At 30.5% G+C, this 21,061-nt stretch overlaps 1 protein-coding gene across 2 annotated transcripts in view; it reads right to left on the reverse strand.

Moving 5' to 3' along the window:
* LOC142329226 (puratrophin-1-like) overlaps positions 1 to 21,061 on the reverse strand; it is a 1,606,956-nt gene that overhangs the window by 1,583,049 nt on the left and 2,846 nt on the right. Inside the window, exon 1 of one of the 2 annotated variants that reach the window (XM_075373630.1) lies at positions 17,803 to 18,112. The exons of the other annotated variant lie outside the window; for it this stretch is intronic. Within the exon in view, the coding sequence (XP_075229745.1) occupies positions 17,803 to 17,886 (84 nt within the window). The 5' untranslated portion in view covers positions 17,887 to 18,112. Of the gene's footprint in view, positions 1 to 17,802; positions 18,113 to 21,061 lie in introns of those variants that run through there. 2 annotated transcript variants of the gene reach the window in all.

The raw sequence follows: 21,061 nt of genomic DNA on the forward strand, positions 1-21,061 counted from the left end.
TTTGGATTTTTTTGGGCAAGTCGATTGCAATCAAAAGACGAGGAGCACAACTAGATGTTACAACAGTCCTAAATAAAAAATTTCAACATTCTACGGCTAATTGTTTTTGAGTTTTGAGAGATACGTACGTACGTACAGACGCCATGCCGAAACTAGTCAAAATTGCTTCAGGGATGGTCAAAACGGATATTTCCGTTGAAATCTGAAAATCGAAATTTATCGCGATTATAATCCTTCCTTTACTTCGTACAAGGAAGTAAAAAAAAGAATATTTTCAAAAAAACCTTTCTGCATTTTAGGTGCGGTATCTACATTTATAACAAATTTTAAACATTTTTTTATAGCTCTATGAAGTAAAAAACCTTCAAAAAATTTTGAAAAATATTTAACCGAATAGAAATAGTATAAAAAAAATATATATTTTAGTTTTAAGAATGGGGTTAAATTTTGTGAAAAAATGTTTTTTTCTTATTTATATATCATTGTAGGTAACAAAAGTCTCTTTAAAAAAGTTTGCTTTAAAATGCCTCTGAAGGAAATATACATTAAATACTGTTAACGTTACTTCGTCATATATATATATATATATATATATTCGTCATATACCATATATTACATACATATATACCATATATTATTATTCGTTATATACCATATACCATATATTGTATTGGTATATTCGTCATATACCATATATATATATATATATGGTATATGACGAAGTAACATTAACAGTTAAAAATTTTACTTAATAGAATTAAAAAATCTGACAACAAAGTTGCAAAAACTTTCCTGACACTGATTAATAGTGGAAAACCTATTGTGCTTGAAAAGTTACCTAAGAACTCTCTTTTGATGTGGGGGTAATTTATGATGAAATTTTATTATAAGATTATCATTATATGTTTAAGTAACAAAAAAATTTTTAATTTAAAAAAAAAAGTATTTCTTCTGCTCCCCCATTATAAAAAAATAACGAAGTTTGTTTGATTTTTTTTATGTTTACTATGTTAAATGAAAGAAACTAAAAGAAATTCCATTAAAACATGTAGAAACCATAAAAAGTTACCCAATATTTCTTTTTTTTATGGTGAGGGAGGTAAAATTATGAAATTTTATTGTAATATTAATAAAAAAAGTTTAATAGACTAAAAATTTTTTTTAAAATCGAAATTTTTAAACTTTAATCGGCTCTCCCCACCAGCATTACCCCAAGTATTTTTTTACCACTTGCACCACTACTAATATGCTTAAGAAAAAATAAAAACGATCCGTTAAAATATGTAAAGTAAATAAAAAGATGGGGATGAAGAGGATTTGGGGGCAATTTAAATGGTTAGATAAGAAATGGTATGCATGTACTGAGCTTAATATAATGTGGGGTTATGTTAGCAAAATTTTGAGAAAATTGACCCCAAACAAACTGTCTACCACACCTCCTAGAGATATTGACTCCCTAACTTTTACCAATAAATTGTCTCATATACAAGGACTAAGCCAAATTTCATCAAATTTGGTTTTTCCAGTCAAGAATTATTAAGCTTCAGATATGCCATTTTTATTTTATTTTTTTTTTGGGGGGGGAGATCCCTGGGTCATGAAACGTCGAGAAATACAAAAAAAATTCTACTATTTTTTTAATTAAATAAGTGGCTAAATGTTTTAATAGGTTTCAGTAAACATGTTCCCGCATTACAGAGAAAGCTGAATTTTCACATTTCTAATTTATACTCTTTATATAAAAAAAGGGACGATTAGTATAATGATCCGCATGGTGGCGTCTATATCAGCCGGTCTCTGGTTCGATTCCCGCGACAAGTTTTTTCATTTATGATTTCAACTATTTCATTTTACTCAATAAAATAATCAAAAGTATGTCCTCATAAAAAAAATTAAAACATAATTAAACCGATAATCCATAATAATAAAGTAGAATACAACTGTCTGATATTATATAAGCTATAAGAACTTTTGTCAATAACACTGGCGTACATCAATTGCCTTTGAAATACAAATAACTGCATATATGTTAATGTAAATTACTATGCGTATTTCTGATAACAAATTAAAAATTCCACAAAAATTTATTAAAATCTGATAATTTGAATTATATTTTACGTAATTATTTATCTATTTTTTTTTTTTTTTTAATTATTCAGTAATAATTTCTAATATTTATTTAATTACTAGGCCTATAAATTACAAACGATAACGATAGTTATTATTTATATAAAGAAAATAACGTAATGTAATGAAAATAAATCCAATGTGTTACGTAAGTCAATAGAAAACTATAGTCAACTTTTACTCCAATTAAGAAAAAAAGAAATCAATTTTTCTATTGTTTTTTTAAGTAGTAAACAAAATACAAATAACATTTTAGATTTTAATAACATTACGTCAATAGCACTATGTTTTCCAATATAACACTTTATAAAACTCTTAAAGAAATATCAAAACTCAAAAATTTTTTCTTAAAAACTCATAACTTTTTCAAAATTCGTTTAGCTCATTTAAAAATTGTAAAAATAGAATATATTTAAAAAAAAATCAACATTAAAGTAATCTCATGATACTTGTATCGCAACATTTTAACTTAAAAAAAAATTATTAAAATAATAGAAATGATAAATAAAATAAAACTACTGCAGCTTAGAGTTTTTTATAAATAACAACGGGGAACGGTATTAACTAAAAGATAAGGAAACAAACTTTTCTAAGTTTTACCTGTCGAATGAATTGCAAAATATCAGCCGAAAATAAATTATCTAATCGACCTTTATAATAAACTAGCAAACCCGGCAATGCTTCGCTATATATATATATATATATAGAGAGAGAGAGAGAGAGAGAGAAAGAGAGTGAGAGAGCGATTGGGAGAGAGAGTTTAAATGAACATAATTGAAAATTTGATAAAAAATATAAAAAACTGAATTTCACAAATTTTACCTTTCACTTATTATCCTTCCCCTTTTCCCTTTCGCCCTTCTCCCTCACCTCTCTACTAGTTTTCCCCTTTTCTCTTTCCACCTTTTCCCTGTTTTCCATTTTTCCCACGCGTAAATCGGTCCATTAGTTTTTTAGTCTTTAGTTGGACACACATACGAACATGCCTTTTGTATTATATATATATATAGAATAAATAAAAGAAGAATAAGAATAAATAAATAACGTCTGTTTGTATATTTGTTTGTTTGTTTCGTAAATATCTCGACACCGGCCCCACCTAGCGGGTATATAATTTTTGTAAAAATATTTCTTTTTACGTAACTAATAACATATTCTGAATATGAACCAAATCGGTACATAAATATAATTTTTCTAAATATCTCAACCCCAGCGCCATCTAGCGGGTTTATTTTTTGCAAAGATAATTATTTCTATGTAAGTAACGTAATCTGAATATGTGACAAATCGGACCATAAATACAATTTTTCGAAATATCTCGACGCCAGCACCACCTACCGGGCCCAAACTAATTCAGAAACCTTCCCTGGCATGCGTCCAACCATTCTCCAACGTTTCATCGCTATCGGATGAACGGTTTAGGAAGGCATAAGATACATACAGACAGACAAACATTCATTTATATATATATATATATAAATTTAAAAAAAATTACATTATAAGAAATTAATGCATTTCTTCCCATCAAAATTGTATCTAATATTTATGATCGCATCAAAAGAGTGTTATTTATTTTTTAATGCCTTCAATTCCAATTAAATCTTACAAACAAAAAAATGTAGAAAAAATATAAATACCTTCAAATTTCAGTACAATTCTTCAAAATTCCCTATTTTAATTTTTATTAAATAAACCATAATTAAAAAAACTTCAAAGCATTGCTGAACTTTCTTAGCGCTGTGGCCTATGTTCAACAAAATTTTAAAATTGAAATGATGCAATAAAATTAAATTAAGTAAAGTTTTTACCGACTGTTCGAAGAAAAGTACAGTATTAGTTTCGGTCGAACGGTAAAATTGCACGGTAGGGGGTGAAATTGTATTTCTTTACTTTTGAGGTATGAGATATACGAAAATAACATTCACTTACAATGTATATAATACAAGTATAATGAATAATATATTGAAATTACATTAAAAAGAATATTTATATGCCAGCGTATAAAATTTGTGATTCGAAATCTCCAAAACTACTGGATCAATTTCATTGAAGTTTAGGTGTGCTATGACTGTAACTTAAGCGTATCTATAGTCAACATAACCTCAATATGAGATATTTTTTCGGTCGCATGGTAGAATTGGAGAGTGGAAATGAATTTTCTTTACATTTTGAGGTATAAGGATTAAAAAAATACCATTCATGTATAAAATTTTGTGGTTCGAAACTCTCAAAAATAACATGAAATTTTGCAAGTGAGAATTTTATCAAGATTGGTTGTTACTCCTGAGTTACGGTCAATGTAAGGTCGACAACAGACAACATAACTTCAAAGTGAGGTTATGTTGTCTGGTGTATTTTTCATACGCGCTTATACACTGAGTCACATGGTGAGCGAGTTGAAACTTTATGTTTATTTACACGGTCTCATCGTTAATCGAACGTATGTTTTGCGTTGTACTGTAAATTATTATTATTTTTATTATTATAATTTTTTTATTATTATTATTATTAATAATAATGAAAATAATATTTTTGTAGGTTTAGCTGAAGGGTACGCAGAAGGCAGATTTGATCTATAATTACGAAAAATATCAAAATGATAATTAAAAAAAAAAAAAACTGATGTGACTACATAAACTTCCTTGCACACCTATTAAATCGCATAAATTTTTGTTATATATTTACTAAATATTTATTCACTTTTTTAATACTATTTTTTATTGACTTATTATGTACCGTAATTTTTTTTTAGTCACAGGTTAATAATTATTAACATAAACCAATATATTAAAAATTAAAAAAAGGAAATGAAGTCAGATTCTCGGCGATGGTCTATCTCCTTATAAGATCAAAATATTCATTAATTAAAATTTTATTGAGCTGTAACTCTGAAACCAAGGAAAATAGGTACCAGTTACTACAAATTGTTGAAAAGCTCTCAAATGCGAGCTTATTGCTGCAGTTTAGAAAAAGTCTAAAATTCAAATTGTTTGGATTTTGAGCTTTTATTGGACACTTTTATTCCAGTCGATTGCAATCAAAAGGGGCGGTGCCCAACTAAATGTTACAACAGTCTTAAATCCAAAATTTCAACACCCTACGGCTAACCGTTTTTGAGTTATGCGAGGTTCATACATACCTACATACAGATGTCACGCCGAAACTAGTCAAAATGGATATTTCCGTTGAAATCTAAAAACCGAAATTTTTCGCGATTACAATACTTAAGTTTGGATCCCATTTGACCCTCCTGCTCGACAACTAGTTCATACAACATCTTTAACAACAATTACGACTTTAAAAACTTTAAGTATAAAAAAATTCATTTTTTTTTAGATTTTAAAGCTAGGTCTCATGACCCTCACCCCTTTTTTAAAAAATGTTTCCATGTTTTCTACATTAATACCAGATATAGTTAGTTCGTTGGATATTTAATCTTGAAAATTTAAGTTTAAAAAAAATGTATATTTTAAGTATGGATCACACAGCCCACTAATTTTCTTATTTAAAAGTTTATTTAATGGAGTAAAAAAAAATATGGATACCGTGATGCCCTTTTCTCAAATGTGGTCGAAAATCAGACTAAAAATTAGATATATATAGCCAAACTTCAACTTTTATGGTCAACAGGTATTCGAAGTACGAGGCAAAAATTTGAGAAATAATGTTGAATTATTCCTTCGTAAATCCGTCGAAATTAAAGCTTAGGAATTTTTAACTACTTAATAAAATACCTTCATCATATTAAATGTCAATTTTCTACGACCACCGTGTTTTTTTTTTTTGTCTTCAGTCATTTGACTGGTTTGATGCAGCTCTCCAAGATTCCCTATCTAGTGCTAGTCGTTTCATTTCAGTATACCCTCTATATCCTACATCCCTAAAAATTTGTTTTACATATTCCAAACGTGGCCTGCCTACACAATTTTTTCCTTCTACCTGTCCTTCCAATATTAAAGCGACTATTCCAGGATGCCTTAGTATGTGGCCTATAACTCTGTCTCTTCTTTTAACTATATTTTTCCAAATCCTTCTTTCTTCATCTATTTGCCGCAATACCTCTTCATCTGTCACTATATCATCAGCAAATCGTAGCATCTTTATCTTTTCACCTTGTACTGTTACTCCGAATCTAAATTGTTCTTTAACATCATTAACTGCTAGTTCCATATAAAGATTAAAAAGTAACGGAGATAGGGAACATCCTTGTCGGACTCCCTTTCTTATGTTCTTCAATTGTTACTGTTGCTGTTTGGTTCCTGTACATGTTAGCAATTGTTCTTCTATCTCTGTATTTGAACCCTATTTTTTTTAAAATGCTGAACATTTTATTTCAGTCTACGTTATCGAATGCCTTTTCTAGGTCTATAAACGCCAAGTATGTTGGTTTGTTTTTCTTTAATCTTCCTACTACTATTAATCTGAGGCCTAAAATTGCTCCCTTTGTCCCTATACTTTTCCTGAAACCAAATTGGTCTTCTCCTAACACTTCTTCCACTCTCCTCTCAATTCTTCTGTATAGAATTCTAGTTAAGATTTTTGATGCGTGACTAGTTAAACTAATTTTTCTGTATTCTTCACATTTATCTGCCGCTGCTTTCTTTGGTATCATGACTATAACACTTTTTTTGAAGTCTGACGGAAATTCCCCTTTTTCATAAATATTACACACCAGTTTGTATAATCTATCAATCGCTTCCTCACCTGCACTGCGCAGTAATTCTACAGGTATTCCGTCTATTCCAGGAGCTTTTCTGCCATTTAAATCTTTTAATGCTCTCTTAAATTCAGATCTCCACCGTGTAATAAATAACAAAATTTAAATAGTGTAAACTACGCCTCTCTCTTTTTTAATTTTATTCAAAATGCAGTGCCATCATTGTTCCATTATCTACATATGAATTCATTTGTGTAAAAATATTTTCGAAGAATTTATATTAAGCCAGTTAACACAGATGTTCCTTAGAAAATTTTATAACTTTTTTTAAAGTTTTTTGAATTAAAGGAGTCTTGAAACGTTGACATTTCCACAAATCCCAATACCCAAAATCTTGGTCAATCTCTATACTTTCCCTTTAGATTATGTTATTGCACCGTTAGTAGAACAATAGCCGGAAAAGTAAAAATTTGCTATTTTATTTTTCATCCAGAATAATGCGGACCTTTTTTAAGCTGTAAAGATTTTTTTCAAAATATCTTTCTTTTTATATCGTAATAAAAAATATAAATTCTTACAAATAATGAAAAACGTACGATTCTTTATGCAGAAAAACGTGTAAAAATATGTACTATACATTAATTGGCAGTTTTCTTTTCTTTTTAAAATACCCATACCTTATTCTTTTGCGTTATTTAAATCAAAGAATTAAAAAATAATTTTTTATAAATAAAAATTGTAATAAAAATCATATAACAGATTTACAGCACAATTTTAATCAATAATAAACACCTTTTTTCTCCCTACATAACTCTGATTTAAAACTATTCATGGGACCTTCCAACAGTTCATTTCTAAACTGAAAATTCTAGCTAGATATTCACGTATAAATACTCGTACGTATCATGCACATTAACTATAAATACACATATTTTAAAATCAGTAAACTGGGGAGGAGAACTGCAATATGTATATATATATATATATAATATAATGTTTATATATATATATATATATATATATATATACATATATATATATATATACATTAAAATAAAACAAATTATACGGAATGATAGCTCTCTCGGCCTTTCATCCGTAGGTTCCGGGTTCGAATTTCGGTCAGACAAGGAAGTTTTCATACGCTACAAAATTTCATTTCCGTACTCCATGGACAAGCTTCAAGCTTATGTGGTAAAATCATCTAACAAAAAATACAAACACTGGCATTGACTGACCGTCTCAGTTATTAGCTATAAAACGATGTCAAAAGAAAGCAATGAACTATTTTTAACTAATAATCATGGAACCCCTAAATTAAACATTTTTTCGACCGCCGTTAACAATTCATCCTTATTTCATATCCCTGAACAACCAGGATGTTACTCGCTGAAATATTGTAGAACCTCCCGTTTGTAAGAGATACATTTTATCGTATTATTGAAGAAAAGTTTACTTTTTCGAAATACGTTTGTTATTTTTCAGTATAAAATGTTCGTTATAAAACAAAAAATAATGTATCGTTTTGTTTTACAGATGGAGAGGCTTCAATGATAATTGTTTAAAACAATTATACTTTTTATTTCTATCAAATTAAACATCAATGTAGAACGACGTATATTTAAATTACACGAAAAGAACGCTAACAAGAAATTCACACCAATCAAGGAGAAATGTTTTAATTAAATCAATTTATTATTATTACATTTTACAACAAACAAAAATAAAAAGATTAAGCAAGGAAACACTGAATAAGACAAAACTGTTATTTAATAAAACCTTGAAAAGAAAAAAAATCCGAAAAATAATTAGCGTTCTTTTCTTCTATAAATCAATTAATGTTTCCATAATTATTTTTCAACGATTTAATACCATACTTGTATAACATTACAAAGAAAAAAAAGCTGACAACAAAGTTGTTATACTTTTCTGGCACTGGTTATTTATTCTTACATAATGGAAAAATAATAGTGCATGAAAAATGTTTAAGAAAATTCAAAAAAGTAATTTTTTTACCCTCCTCTATGAATCATGAGACCTTGCCGTTGGTGAGGGGGCTTGAGTGCTCAGGGATACAGATTAGCTGGACCGAAGGTGCAACCATATCGGAGAGGTATCTGTTGAGAGCCAGACTAAGGAATGATTCCTGAAAGAGGGCAGCAGCTCTTTCAGTAGTTGTTAGGGGCGTGAGTCAGGACGACTTAAACGGCCGTATCAACATCACTCAGTCCTCTGAGTACTGCGCAGCTGAAAGCAATGGAAAACTACAGCTGCTATTTTTCCAAGAAAATGTGGCTCCCTGCATTTTCACGTAGCAATAATGGAGGCGCCTTCCTTGGTAAAATATTCCGGAGGTAAAATAGTCCCCCGTTCGGATCTCCGGGTGGGGACTACTAAGGAAGGGGTCACCAGAAAATTAAAAAATAACATTCTACGAGTCGGAGCGTGGAATGTTAGAAGCTTGAAAAAGGTTGGTAGGCTAGAGAATTTAAAAAGGGAAATGGGTAGGACAAATGTGGATATAGTAGGAATTAGTGAGGTTCGGTAGGAAGAGGAAGGCGACTTTTGGTCAGGTGATTTAAGAGTAATTAACTCAGCGTCAAATAATGGGCAGGCAGGAGTAGGTTTCGTGATGAACAAGAAGATAGGGAGGAGAGTGGAGTATTTCAAAACGCATAGTGATAGAATCATTGTAATAAGGATAAAATCAAAACCTAAACCGACAACGATTGTTAACGTCTATATGCCTACAAGCGCCCATGATGATGATGAGGTAGAGTGTGTATACGAAGAGATTGATGAAGCAATTAAACACGTAAAAGGAGATGAAAATCTAATAATAGTTGGAGATTGGAATGCAAGCATTGGAAAAGGCAAGGAAGGAAATATAGTGGGTGAATACGGGCTGGGCAAAAGGAATGAAAGAGGGGACCGACTTATAGAATTTTGCACGAAGTATAATTTAGTAATTGCCAACACCCAATTTAAAAATCATAATAGAAGAATATACACTTGGAAAAAGCCAGGCGATACTGGAAGGTATCAGATAGATTATTATATCATGGTTAAGCAAAGATTTAGAAATCAACTCGTTGACTGCAAAACTTACCCTGGAGCAGACATTGATAGCGACAATAATTTGGTGATAATGAAATGTAGATTGGGGTTTAAAAACCTGAAGAAAAGGTGTCAGATGAATCGGTGGAATTTAGAGAAGCTTGAGGAAGAGGAGGTAAAGAAGATTTTTGAGGAGGACATCGCAAGAGGTCTGAATAAAAAAGATACGGTAGAAAATGTAGAAGAAGAATGGGAGAATGTTAAAAAGGAAATTCTTAAATCAGCAGAAGCAAACTTAGGCGGAATAAAGAGAACCGGTAGAAAACCTTGGGTTTCAGACGATATATTGCAGCTGATGGATGAACGTAGAAAATATAAGAATGCTAGTGATGAAGAAAGTAAAAGGAACTATCGGAAATTAAGAAATGCTATAAACAGGAAGTGCAAACTGGTGAAAGAAGAGTGGATTAAAGAAAAGTGTTCAGAAGTGGAAAGAGAAATGAACACTGGTAAACTAGACGGAGCATACAGGAAAGTTAAGGAAAATTTTGGGGTACATAAATTAAAATCTAATAATGTGTTAAACAAAGATGGTACACCAATATATAATACGAAAGGTAAAGTCGATAGATGGGTGGAATATATTGAAGAGTTATACAGAGGAAATGAATTAGAAAATGGTGTTATAGAGGAAGAAGAGGAAGTTGAGGAGGATGAAATGGGAGAAACAATACTGAGATCTGAATTTAAGAGAGCATTAAAAGATTTAAATGGCAGAAAGGCTCGTGGAATAGACGGAATACCTGTAGAATTACTGCGCAGTGCAGGTGAGGAAGCGATTGATAGATTATACAAACTGGTGTGTAATATTTATGAAAATGGGGAATTTCCATCAGACTTCAAAAAAAGTGTTATAGTTATGATACCAAAGAAAGCAGGGGCAGATAAACGTGAAGAATACAGAACAATTAGTTTAACTAGTCATGCATCAAAAATCTTAACTAGAATTTTATACAGAAGAATTGAGAGGAGAGTGGAAGAAGTGTTAGGAGAAGACCAATTTGGTTTCAGGAAAAGTATAGGGACAAGGGAAGGAATTTTAGGCCTCAGATTAATAGTAGAAGGAAGATTAAAGAAAAACAAACCAACATACTTGGCGTTTATAGACCTAGAAAAAGCATTCGATAACGTAGACTGGAATAAAATGTTCAGCATTTTAAAAAAATTAGGGTTCAAATACAGAGATAGAAGAACAATTGCTAACATGTACAGGAACCAAACAGCAACAATAACAATTGAAGAACATAAGAGAAAGAAGCCCTAATAAGAAAGGGAGTCCGACAAGGATGTTCCCTATCTCCGTTACTTTTTAATCTTTACATGGAACTAACAGTTAATGATGTTAAAGAACAATTTAGATTCGGAGTAACAGTGCAAGGTGAAAAGATAAAGATGCTACGATTTGCTGATGATATAGTAATTCTAGCCGAGAGTAAAAAGGATTTAGAAGAAACAATGAACGGCATAGATGAAGTCCTACGCAAGAACTATCGCATGAAAATAAACAAGAAGAAAACAAAAGTAATGAAATGTAGTAGAAATAACAAAGATGGACCACTGAATGTGAAAATAGGAGCAGAAAAGATTATGGAGGTAGAAGAATTTTGTTATTTGGGAAGTAAAATTACTAAAGATGGACGAAGCAGGAGCGATATAAAATGCTGAATAGCACAAGCTAAACGAGCCTTCAGTAAGAAATATAATTTGTTTACATTAAAAATGAATTTAAATGTCAGGAAAATATTTTTGATAGTGTATGTTTGGAGTGTCGCTTTATATGGAAGTGAAACTTGGACAATCGGAGTATCTGAGAAGAAAAGATTAGAAGCTTTTGAAATGTGGTGCTATAGGAGAATGTTAAAAATCAGATGGGTGGATAAAGTGACAAATGAAGAGGTATTGTGGCAAATAGATGAAGAAAGAAGCATTTGGAAAAATATAGTTAGAAGAAGAGACAGACTTATAGGCCACATACTAAGGCATCCTGGAATAGTCGCTTTAATATTGGAAGGACAGGTAGAAGGGAAAAATTGTGTAGGCAGGCCACGTTTGGAGTATGTAAAACAAATTGTTGGGGATGTAGGATGTAGAGGGTATACTGAAATGAAACGACTAGCACTAGATAGGGAATCTTGGAGAGCTGCATCAAACCAGTCAAATGACTGAAGACAAAAAAAAAAAAAAATTTTTTTACTTTGTATGATGCCCCACTATCCCCAAAATCACATCCTAAGAAATATTTTTGATTTGTCAATGTTTTCAATATTTAATGAAATAAATTTTAAAAACATCCACTGAAAAAAATACAACAATAAAAAAAATGTCAAATAAGAATTTTATTGTGTTATTTTTATTATTATTTTTTTTATTGTTATTTTTATCATTATTGTTATTATTTTTATTTTTTATTATTTTTTTATTATTATTAAAAGTTTAAATAAACTAAAAAAAACTTTAAAATCGATATTTTTTAACTATGATTAGCTCCCCCACCACCAATATTCCCCAAAATATTTATTTTTTTTTTGGACACTTTCACTTCTATTATGCTTACAAAGACATAAAAAAATCGGGTAAAAAATATTACAGCAATATATAAAAGGATAGACGTTTTCCGATTTTTTGTAGATGGGATGGATTTAGTGGCAATTTATTTGTGATAAGATAAGCAATGGTACGTATGTATTGTAAAAGTGAGGTTATATGTTTGCAAAACTTTGAAAATATTGACCCCAAAGTAACCATCTACCCCACCCCTGGAGATATTGATACCAAACACTGCCTTCTATATACGAGTCTCTAAACCAAATTTTATCAAATTTGGTTCATCCAGTCAAAGGTTATTAAACTTAGACACGCCAACACACGTACATACGAATATTACCCGCCACATTTTTTCTTCCTTTTTTTTGCTTTTGGGGGTCCCTGGATCATGAAACGTCCAGAAAAAACTATACCCCATTTTTTGACTGATTATAATACTATCCTTTTGGCAGCAGAACTATAGAGCTACAACGCGACAAAATTAAATATTACAAAGCAAAATAAAAAGAAAAATCACATAATGAATCGAATAAGTATCATAAATAACGCATTTCTTTCCAAAATAATATTAAATTACACAATTTATATACAATTAATTTAATTATCAATTTAAAAAATTAAGCGTTTATTATTATAATAGGGTACAGATTATATTTAAAAAAACTATTAACAGTAAACTGAAATTAAAGGAAAGCTAATTCTTGTATAACGATTAGATAAATTATAATAAATAACATTACGTATCATAGATAACTGAGCTACCGATTTATTAAGTTTAAGCCCAAGGATGTTTGCGGTAACCAATTACGTGCTGCATGTACAATTTTTGTTTAGCAACAGTGTGTTAAATTTATAGTAAATATAAGTATATATCACACATAGAGGAGAGATAAGCATAGGTTATAAATATAAACTGTAAAACACCTACTTGGGTACGTTTATATAGATATCTGAATGCGAGAGTTATGTATATATATCCCCTACCCTACTAAAGGGCATTTATAAGTGTGCCTGTGTGTGTGCGCGCGCGCGCGTCTCCCTTAGCTCAGCACCGGAGTGTACTGATCATAGCGGAAAATCCCGATACGTTAGTAGATGTCTCGTGTACGTATACTTGTTATGTTATTATATATTTATTATTTATACTTGTAATATATATTTATTCCTTTAATCGATATATATGCGACATATATATTAATATTTTTTTTTTTATTTATGCGATTTTTTTTTCTTCATAAAATAATGAACTATAACCAAAAGGTAATTACTCAAATTAGCCATAAGCCGTTTCTTCCGACCATCCTTCATCACCCTTTTCTAATTTCATTTAATTTTCATATTCGTTATTCATCGAATATTTATTTTAATTTAAAAAATTGCTAACACTGTTTTTATTATTAATACTGATATTTTAATTTACCTTACACATTCATATTTTCTATTATTATTTAATAATAATAAATGCCACCCGCCCGGAAGGCGTGTCGTAAGCACGCCGGGAGAAGTTAGTATATATAGACATACACGAATACATTTGTGCGCAATTACGGATGTAAGTACAAAGAAAAATGTCTTTAATTGAGGTTTATTTTTATTTAAATAAAAAACTTTCATATCTATTGAATTATGATGTATATAAATTATTAAAAATAATAATATGATGTCACATGCCACAGAAAAATTCATAAGCATATTAAAATATTTATCTCTTATTAATATATTTAGAAGAATACAGAACAATTAGTTTATAACTAAGGACTGTTATAACAACTAGTTGTGCACCTCGCCGTTTGATTGCAATCAACTTGACCAAAAGTATCCAAAAAAAGCCCAAAATCCAAAAATTTGGATTTTTGGACTTTTCTTAACTGCAGTAATATGCCCTCATTGACAGCTTTTCAACGATATATAATCACTGTTATTTATTTTCATTGGTTCCAAGGCTATATCCAAATAAAATTTTAATTAATGAAATATTTGGATCTTACAAGGGGAAGGCACATCTGTTCGAATCTGATTTTTTATTAATTTAAATATACTGATTTATTAATAATTATTAACCTATGACTGTAAAAAAAAATTACGATGAATAATAAATTCAATAATAATAACAAAAAAAAATATCAGAAGTTTTTAATGAAATAAAATTTTATGTACTTTACATTTTAAAAAAATGTGTAAACGTAATTTAATAGGCGTACAAGGATGTGTTGACAACAGCTTTTTCGAAAAAAAGAATTGGTCAATTATATTGGCACTAGGTAAAAAATCTGCTTTTATAATTTCCTCTGAAATCCTTATAAAGAAATTGAAATTTTCTTTTTCACGATATTCCCCACCCAATAAGCGAATTCTGGAAAAAAATTAATATGATCAAAATGCCTCGAATATACCAGTAGAAATATTTGAGTCAAATTTGAAGAAAATCGGTTGGGTCAATCCTGAGATACAAGACCAAAAGCAGTGCCACCCATACATATGTTTATATTATAAATATATTTTTCGGTCATATGTTTTTTTTTTGGTCTAAATGAATTAGTTGGAAATAAAAACCTAACGATTTGCCAAAAATTCCAATTACCCGTTTTTCACATGATTGCCATACTTTTTTTTTTTAATTTATTACACGGTGGATTTCTGAATTTAAGACAGCATTAAAAGATTTAAATGGCAGAAAGGCTCCTGGAATAGACGGAATACCTGTAGAATTACTGCGCAGTGCAGGTGAGGAAACGATTAATAGATTATACAAACTGGTGTGTAATATTTATGAAAAAGGGGAATTTCCGTCAGACTTCAAAAAAAGTGTTATAGTCATGATACCAAAGAAAGCAGGGGCAGATAAATGTGAAGAATACAGAACAATTAGTTTAACTAGTCACGCATCAAAAATCTTAACTAGAATTCTATACAGAAGAATTGAGAGGAGAGTGGAAGAAGTGTTAGGAGAAGACCAATTTGGTTTCAGGAAAATTATAGGGACAAGGGAAGCAATTTTAGGCCTCAGATTAATAGTAGAAGAAAGATTAAAGAAAAACAAACCAACATACTTGGCGTTTATAGACCTAGAAAAGACATTCGATAACGTAGACTGGAATAAAATGTTCAGCATTTTAAAAAAAATAGGGTTCAAATACAGAGATAGAAGAACAATTGCTAACATGTACGAGTAATGTAAACGAAACGAGTAGCACTAGATACGGAATCTTGGAGAGCTGCATCAAACCAGTCAAATGACTGAAGACAAAAAAAAAATATTTTTACTAATTATTAATTTAAATTATTTTTTTATGAGCCGTAATAAATGTATGTGCAAAACGGTAAAAAGTCTGAACAAGACCCTTAGTTTACTCCGATAGTAGTGTTTTTCTGAACCCATGCTCCTTTTTTTATCCTAAAGCCTTTATTCCGTGTTATCGGTCCTGATTTATCCTAATCCCGCTAACACTTGAAGGTTCCAGGTTGTGAAGAATCCTCAGTAACCGGTAGAGGGGGCTGCCTGTGTAACGATTTGGTAAACCTAACAGATGAAAAGCGTATCGGGTAAATCCGTGCCCATCCCCTAATATGTTAATAAACATATTTACTTTTTTTAAATAACAACGTAGTATGTAAGTAATAAAATGTAGATATTAATTTAGATATCATAAATTCTGAGATACAAGACCAAAAGCAGTGCCACACATACATATGTTTATATTATAAATATATTTTTCGGTCATATGTTTTTTTTTTTTTTTGGCCTAAATGAATTAGTTGGAAATAAAAACCTAACGATTAGCCAAAAATTCCAATAACCCGTTTTTCACATGATTGCCATACTTTTCCGTTTAATATAGATATTCTAGCTACATTTGCCGGGAAGATAAAAACTGTTCTTTTCATTCTACTCCGATATTATAAACTTTTAACTTACATTTTAGAATTATTCAACTTGTAGTACCCCCATAACGTTGAGCAATACAAAAAAGCCATTTTTTTTATCCGATGGATTATTTCTTCTCCCATTTTTATATAAGAATAACAGCCAGAAAAGAAAAAGATTAACACGCTTGTTTTTGTAACCTTATAATTGAATGTTGCCGGTTAAAATAAAATACATTATAATAAAAATAACAAAATAAATTTATAATAATGATGAATATAAATCACATCATGAACGAGTAGATATGTTTCCCGGATTGATCCCAAGAGAAATCAAACTTAAATTCGCGATCATAGTCAACCTTACAAAATACAAGATTACAAATTAAAAAAATAGATAAATAGTCCACATTAGTTATTCAAAATATAAATATATGAAAATACTAAATATAAAAAATAATTCACAATACAAAAGACAAGTGAAATATTTTTTCCTAATGTGAACGTTACAATCAGTTTTCAACTAGAAACAATAAGTAAACCCTCCCACCACGACCCAATGAAATGAAGATGATATATAACACATATAAATGAGGTCTAGTCGTGTACAAACTCAGGCCGACCATTACTGAGACGAATGGTTAAAAAACTCCAACCACTAAAGTACACCGGTATCCACTGACTAGTATTCAAATCCGTATAAAAGCAGCATATTATTTGAGCACATAACAGGAATTTTTTTTGTATTATTTAAAATTTCACTGACAGAGTAATATATTTTTCTTCTGTAAAAGAAATTTTTTTTAATTATATTTTAAATAAATTGGAAGAACCCGGGGCTCTTTCCCATTAGTTAAAGCATTGTGTCGCGTTATAAGAAAATAGCTCTGTTGTCTGGTTTGATAGAAATGGACGCTGTTATTTTTTAAGAATAACTGTCTATTCATTTTTGCCAAGATGTTATATTAATAAATATAAACATTAACGAAAAATTAACTAATATTAATCTTCTAAATATCGGTATACAAGATTCATGATTATGTAAACTAAACTACTATCTGATAACAGCTGATTGTTATATCTTAAAAACGTTTTTAAGAGAGCCTCAAGAGATTATATTAAGGTTAGACAAGGAATGTAACGTAATCAATTATAAATAATAGTGATGACTAATCGCGACATAAATCTTTTATAGTAATGTTAATTATGAAACATTTAAGGTACACGGATTATTAGAAGACCGGATATACGGATTTCCGATTGAAATATCAAATTATAATTTTATGTTAACGTAGATCTATAACATAAATTGTAAGCTGATTTCTGTTTCCTAAAGGAGTTTGTACAAAATTTACATTATAATTAAACAATTACAAATATATTTGTAAAAAAGAACTTGTTAAATATCAATTTTTTTTTACTTATTTAATAATCAAATGTTTTTGCATATTTATTCTAAAAATAATTGAAAATAAAAAGTAAGGTTAACTTACTGGTAAATTGTTGTGATTAGCAATAATACCCAAACGAACTTTTGAATATTTCTTCATGAACACTCTCCAAACAACATAAGCCATATTTGTAATAATCAAACCACTTAATACACATGTAATAAATAATTCACAAAAATATATAAATTAAGTTAAAACACAGACACACGCGCACGCACAATAGCTTCCCGCTTGTCTCGAGCGACGTGCTAGCTAGACTGAAGGTTTATATTGTTGAACGCGTTTTCATCACAGATCCCTACTCCTTTGACTAGTCAACAAATAAATTCAACATAAGCGGCAGCGACTGCCCGACGAATACTGTACCTACTGAATGCACACACACACACAAACGTCCGCACCGTCGCGTGGTGAGCAGTAGTACGTAACACACACCCACCAACTGCTATCTGTCGATCTGCTGTTGCTTCTGTCAACCACACATATACTACAGTGACACATTTACTAGCACGCTCTCTCGCACTGAACGTTGCAGTGCACAATAGTTGATAAGAATTATCTTTGTACCTTTTGATTACTGATTTTCATGCACTACTTTTGATTTTCATTTCATGACTTTTTGTTAAAAAAAATTACATTACCTCAACCCCAAAATTTAAGATTTTTTTTTTTTAGAAAAGAAGGAAAGCATTTTTCTTTTTTTTGTGTGACGTAATTATATCAAAATTAAGTATTCACTAAACTTTCTTTTTTTAATTTAAAATTTAGAATTGAACAAGACAAAATCTGACCAGTTTAAATAAAATTTTACTGGATAGTTTTTAAAAACCTAAAAAATCCAAAAAATTGTATGAATTTTTTTTATCTCTGTTCTAAACTCGAGTAGTTTAAAAGTTAGCGATAACCTGGTAATTTTTAATTTTTTTTTTTTTTTGTATATGATATTAAAAGCCTGATGTTAAAAGTATGGGAATACTGAAATAAACAACAAAGTATACCAACAATTAAATCAACGATATTTTGCCTGAAATTTTATGAATAACAAATTTTGAAAATATATGATATAATGAATATATCGGGTGTCCAAAAAATAATTCCACGATTTTAAATTAAATTTATTTTATTACATTTAAAATTACAAATGTACGTGTTTATTATATGAAAGTACAAATTCAAGTTTTCTTTTACCTCTTAGTGCAACTCATTATGAATACCGTTTACAACCCTGCAAATCGATAATCTACCTCATTTCACAATGGCTAGCATATCTGCGGGAATAAATTCAACGGGTACTGTTACTGTTTGGGTGAACTAGAGACTGGACTTTTTCTTTAAATGATATGTCTTTTACGTGGCCTCAAAAGAAGAAACCTATGGGTTTAAATCTGGACTTCACGGTGGCTAAACAATAGGAACTTCTCTATTATTCGGCCTTCTGGTACCTGTTGAGGAGTGCAGTCAGCACAACTTCTGCAAGATGTGGAGGTGCTCCGTCCAAAGGGAAAATTAGACTCTCCATATTTTCAGACTGTGAAAAAAGTTGTCTAACATACTCGAATACAATATACCCATCATAGTTTGTTCGCTGAAAATTGTCCAAAAATTCGATTATGCATGATACCACACCAGACATTCCACTTTTGGACATTTGCAGACGGATTTCACCGATTCGTGTCGATTTTCTAAGCTCAATACTGGATAATTATGACAATTAACAACTCAGTGAACATTAAATGTTGCTTCATTCAACAAAGTTTCAATCTCTTTTGAACATCATCAAAGGTAATGGTTTTAGGAGTATTTAGTCGGCGAATAACACTAGGAACTGAATGTTTTGAACTTCTTTGGGAATAATATTGAATTCTTTCTGTGATTCAGGCTTACCCGGTGAGTGTCCTTACAAAACGCTTCTGGTTCCCAAAAATTGTTCACACCAATTACGTGTACATTTTTTGTCACTCGGAAAATTTCTATGATAAACTCACAAATAATTTCTTTGAACGACATTCACTGATATTGTTTATGCAAACCAATACACCCATTGTGCTTTTTCTGTTGTCGACGGCATTGTACTGAAATCCGAACTCATAACAACTTAGCCTGTGCAACAGTCTAACGCTATTGCTATCTGACGGAGACTGTGTAAACTAGAACTTAATTTTTACTTCAAGTCTATGCATAAAACATTATTGAGTGCTGAAAAATAAAATTATATTCGTTCTTTAAACTCCGGAGTTCTTTTTCAGACACACGGCCATAATACGTTAATCTTTTTGTAATTTTTTATGATCCAACTTTTTACTTTCCCATCTGGATAGTTTTTAAAGACCTAAAAAATTGTATGAATTTTTTTTTATCTCTGTTCTAAACTCGAGTACAGGTTTAAAAGTTAGCGATAACCTAGTAATTTTTATTTTTTTTTTTTTTTTTTGTATATGAAAAATGTATTAAAAGCCTGATGTTAAAAGTATGGGAATACTGAAATAAACAACAAAGTATACCAACAATTAAATCATTTAGTTTTTTCCTTCTAGAGCTCTAGATGGAAAAAACTATTCACTCCAATTTAGGCATATGCGATTTTCACCTGATCTTGACGTTCTGCCACTTTCAGGAACCAAAAAAACTAAAAAGTCTGATGGAAATTTTACGGATGTTAATGTTCGTATGTAGGTGTGTGTTCGGTGTTGGCCTCTAAATCACCTTATATCTCCAGAACTACTGGACCGATTTTGACCAAATTGGGTCAGATTACTTTTGTGTATGGGGCATCGATGCCGTTAAATTTTCAACTTAAAAGGTCAAGGTTGTAAGGCTGTAGAGCAATATCACCCTCAGTATCTCGAAATTTCGCCTAGTTAAGGTCATCTTTTTTTTAGGCACATTTGTTAACAATTAAAAAATAACAATATTTGCAAAATCGCATCCCCACCCCAAAAAATGCTTTTGTAGTCGTCGGCTATGTTGTGATATCGCAAGTGAGTGATAGGATCAAATAAATGAATAATATTTAAAGTGTAAAAAAGTAACTAAGTCTGGATGGGTCTCCAACTCGATCGTCCGTTTGACTCGATATCTGGTATGTTAAGCCTGGCGGCTACATAGTCTGCCGATCGTACAAGCGAAATTTATTCTATGTAAGTTCTGAAATTACATTAGTTAAGTTAGCGCCGACCGGCGCCGCAAGTACCGCCACACCCGTGCGAATTGAATACGGTATACGCGCGCTCTTTAGTTGGTATCATTGAATTAAATAAACGAAAAAATATTATATTTAAATAAAATGATAAATATTTTAAAT

The sequence above is a fragment of the Lycorma delicatula genome, chromosome 8 (genome assembly GCF_047948215.1).
Source record: "Lycorma delicatula isolate Av1 chromosome 8, ASM4794821v1, whole genome shotgun sequence".
NCBI lineage: Eukaryota > Metazoa > Arthropoda > Insecta > Hemiptera > Fulgoridae > Lycorma > Lycorma delicatula.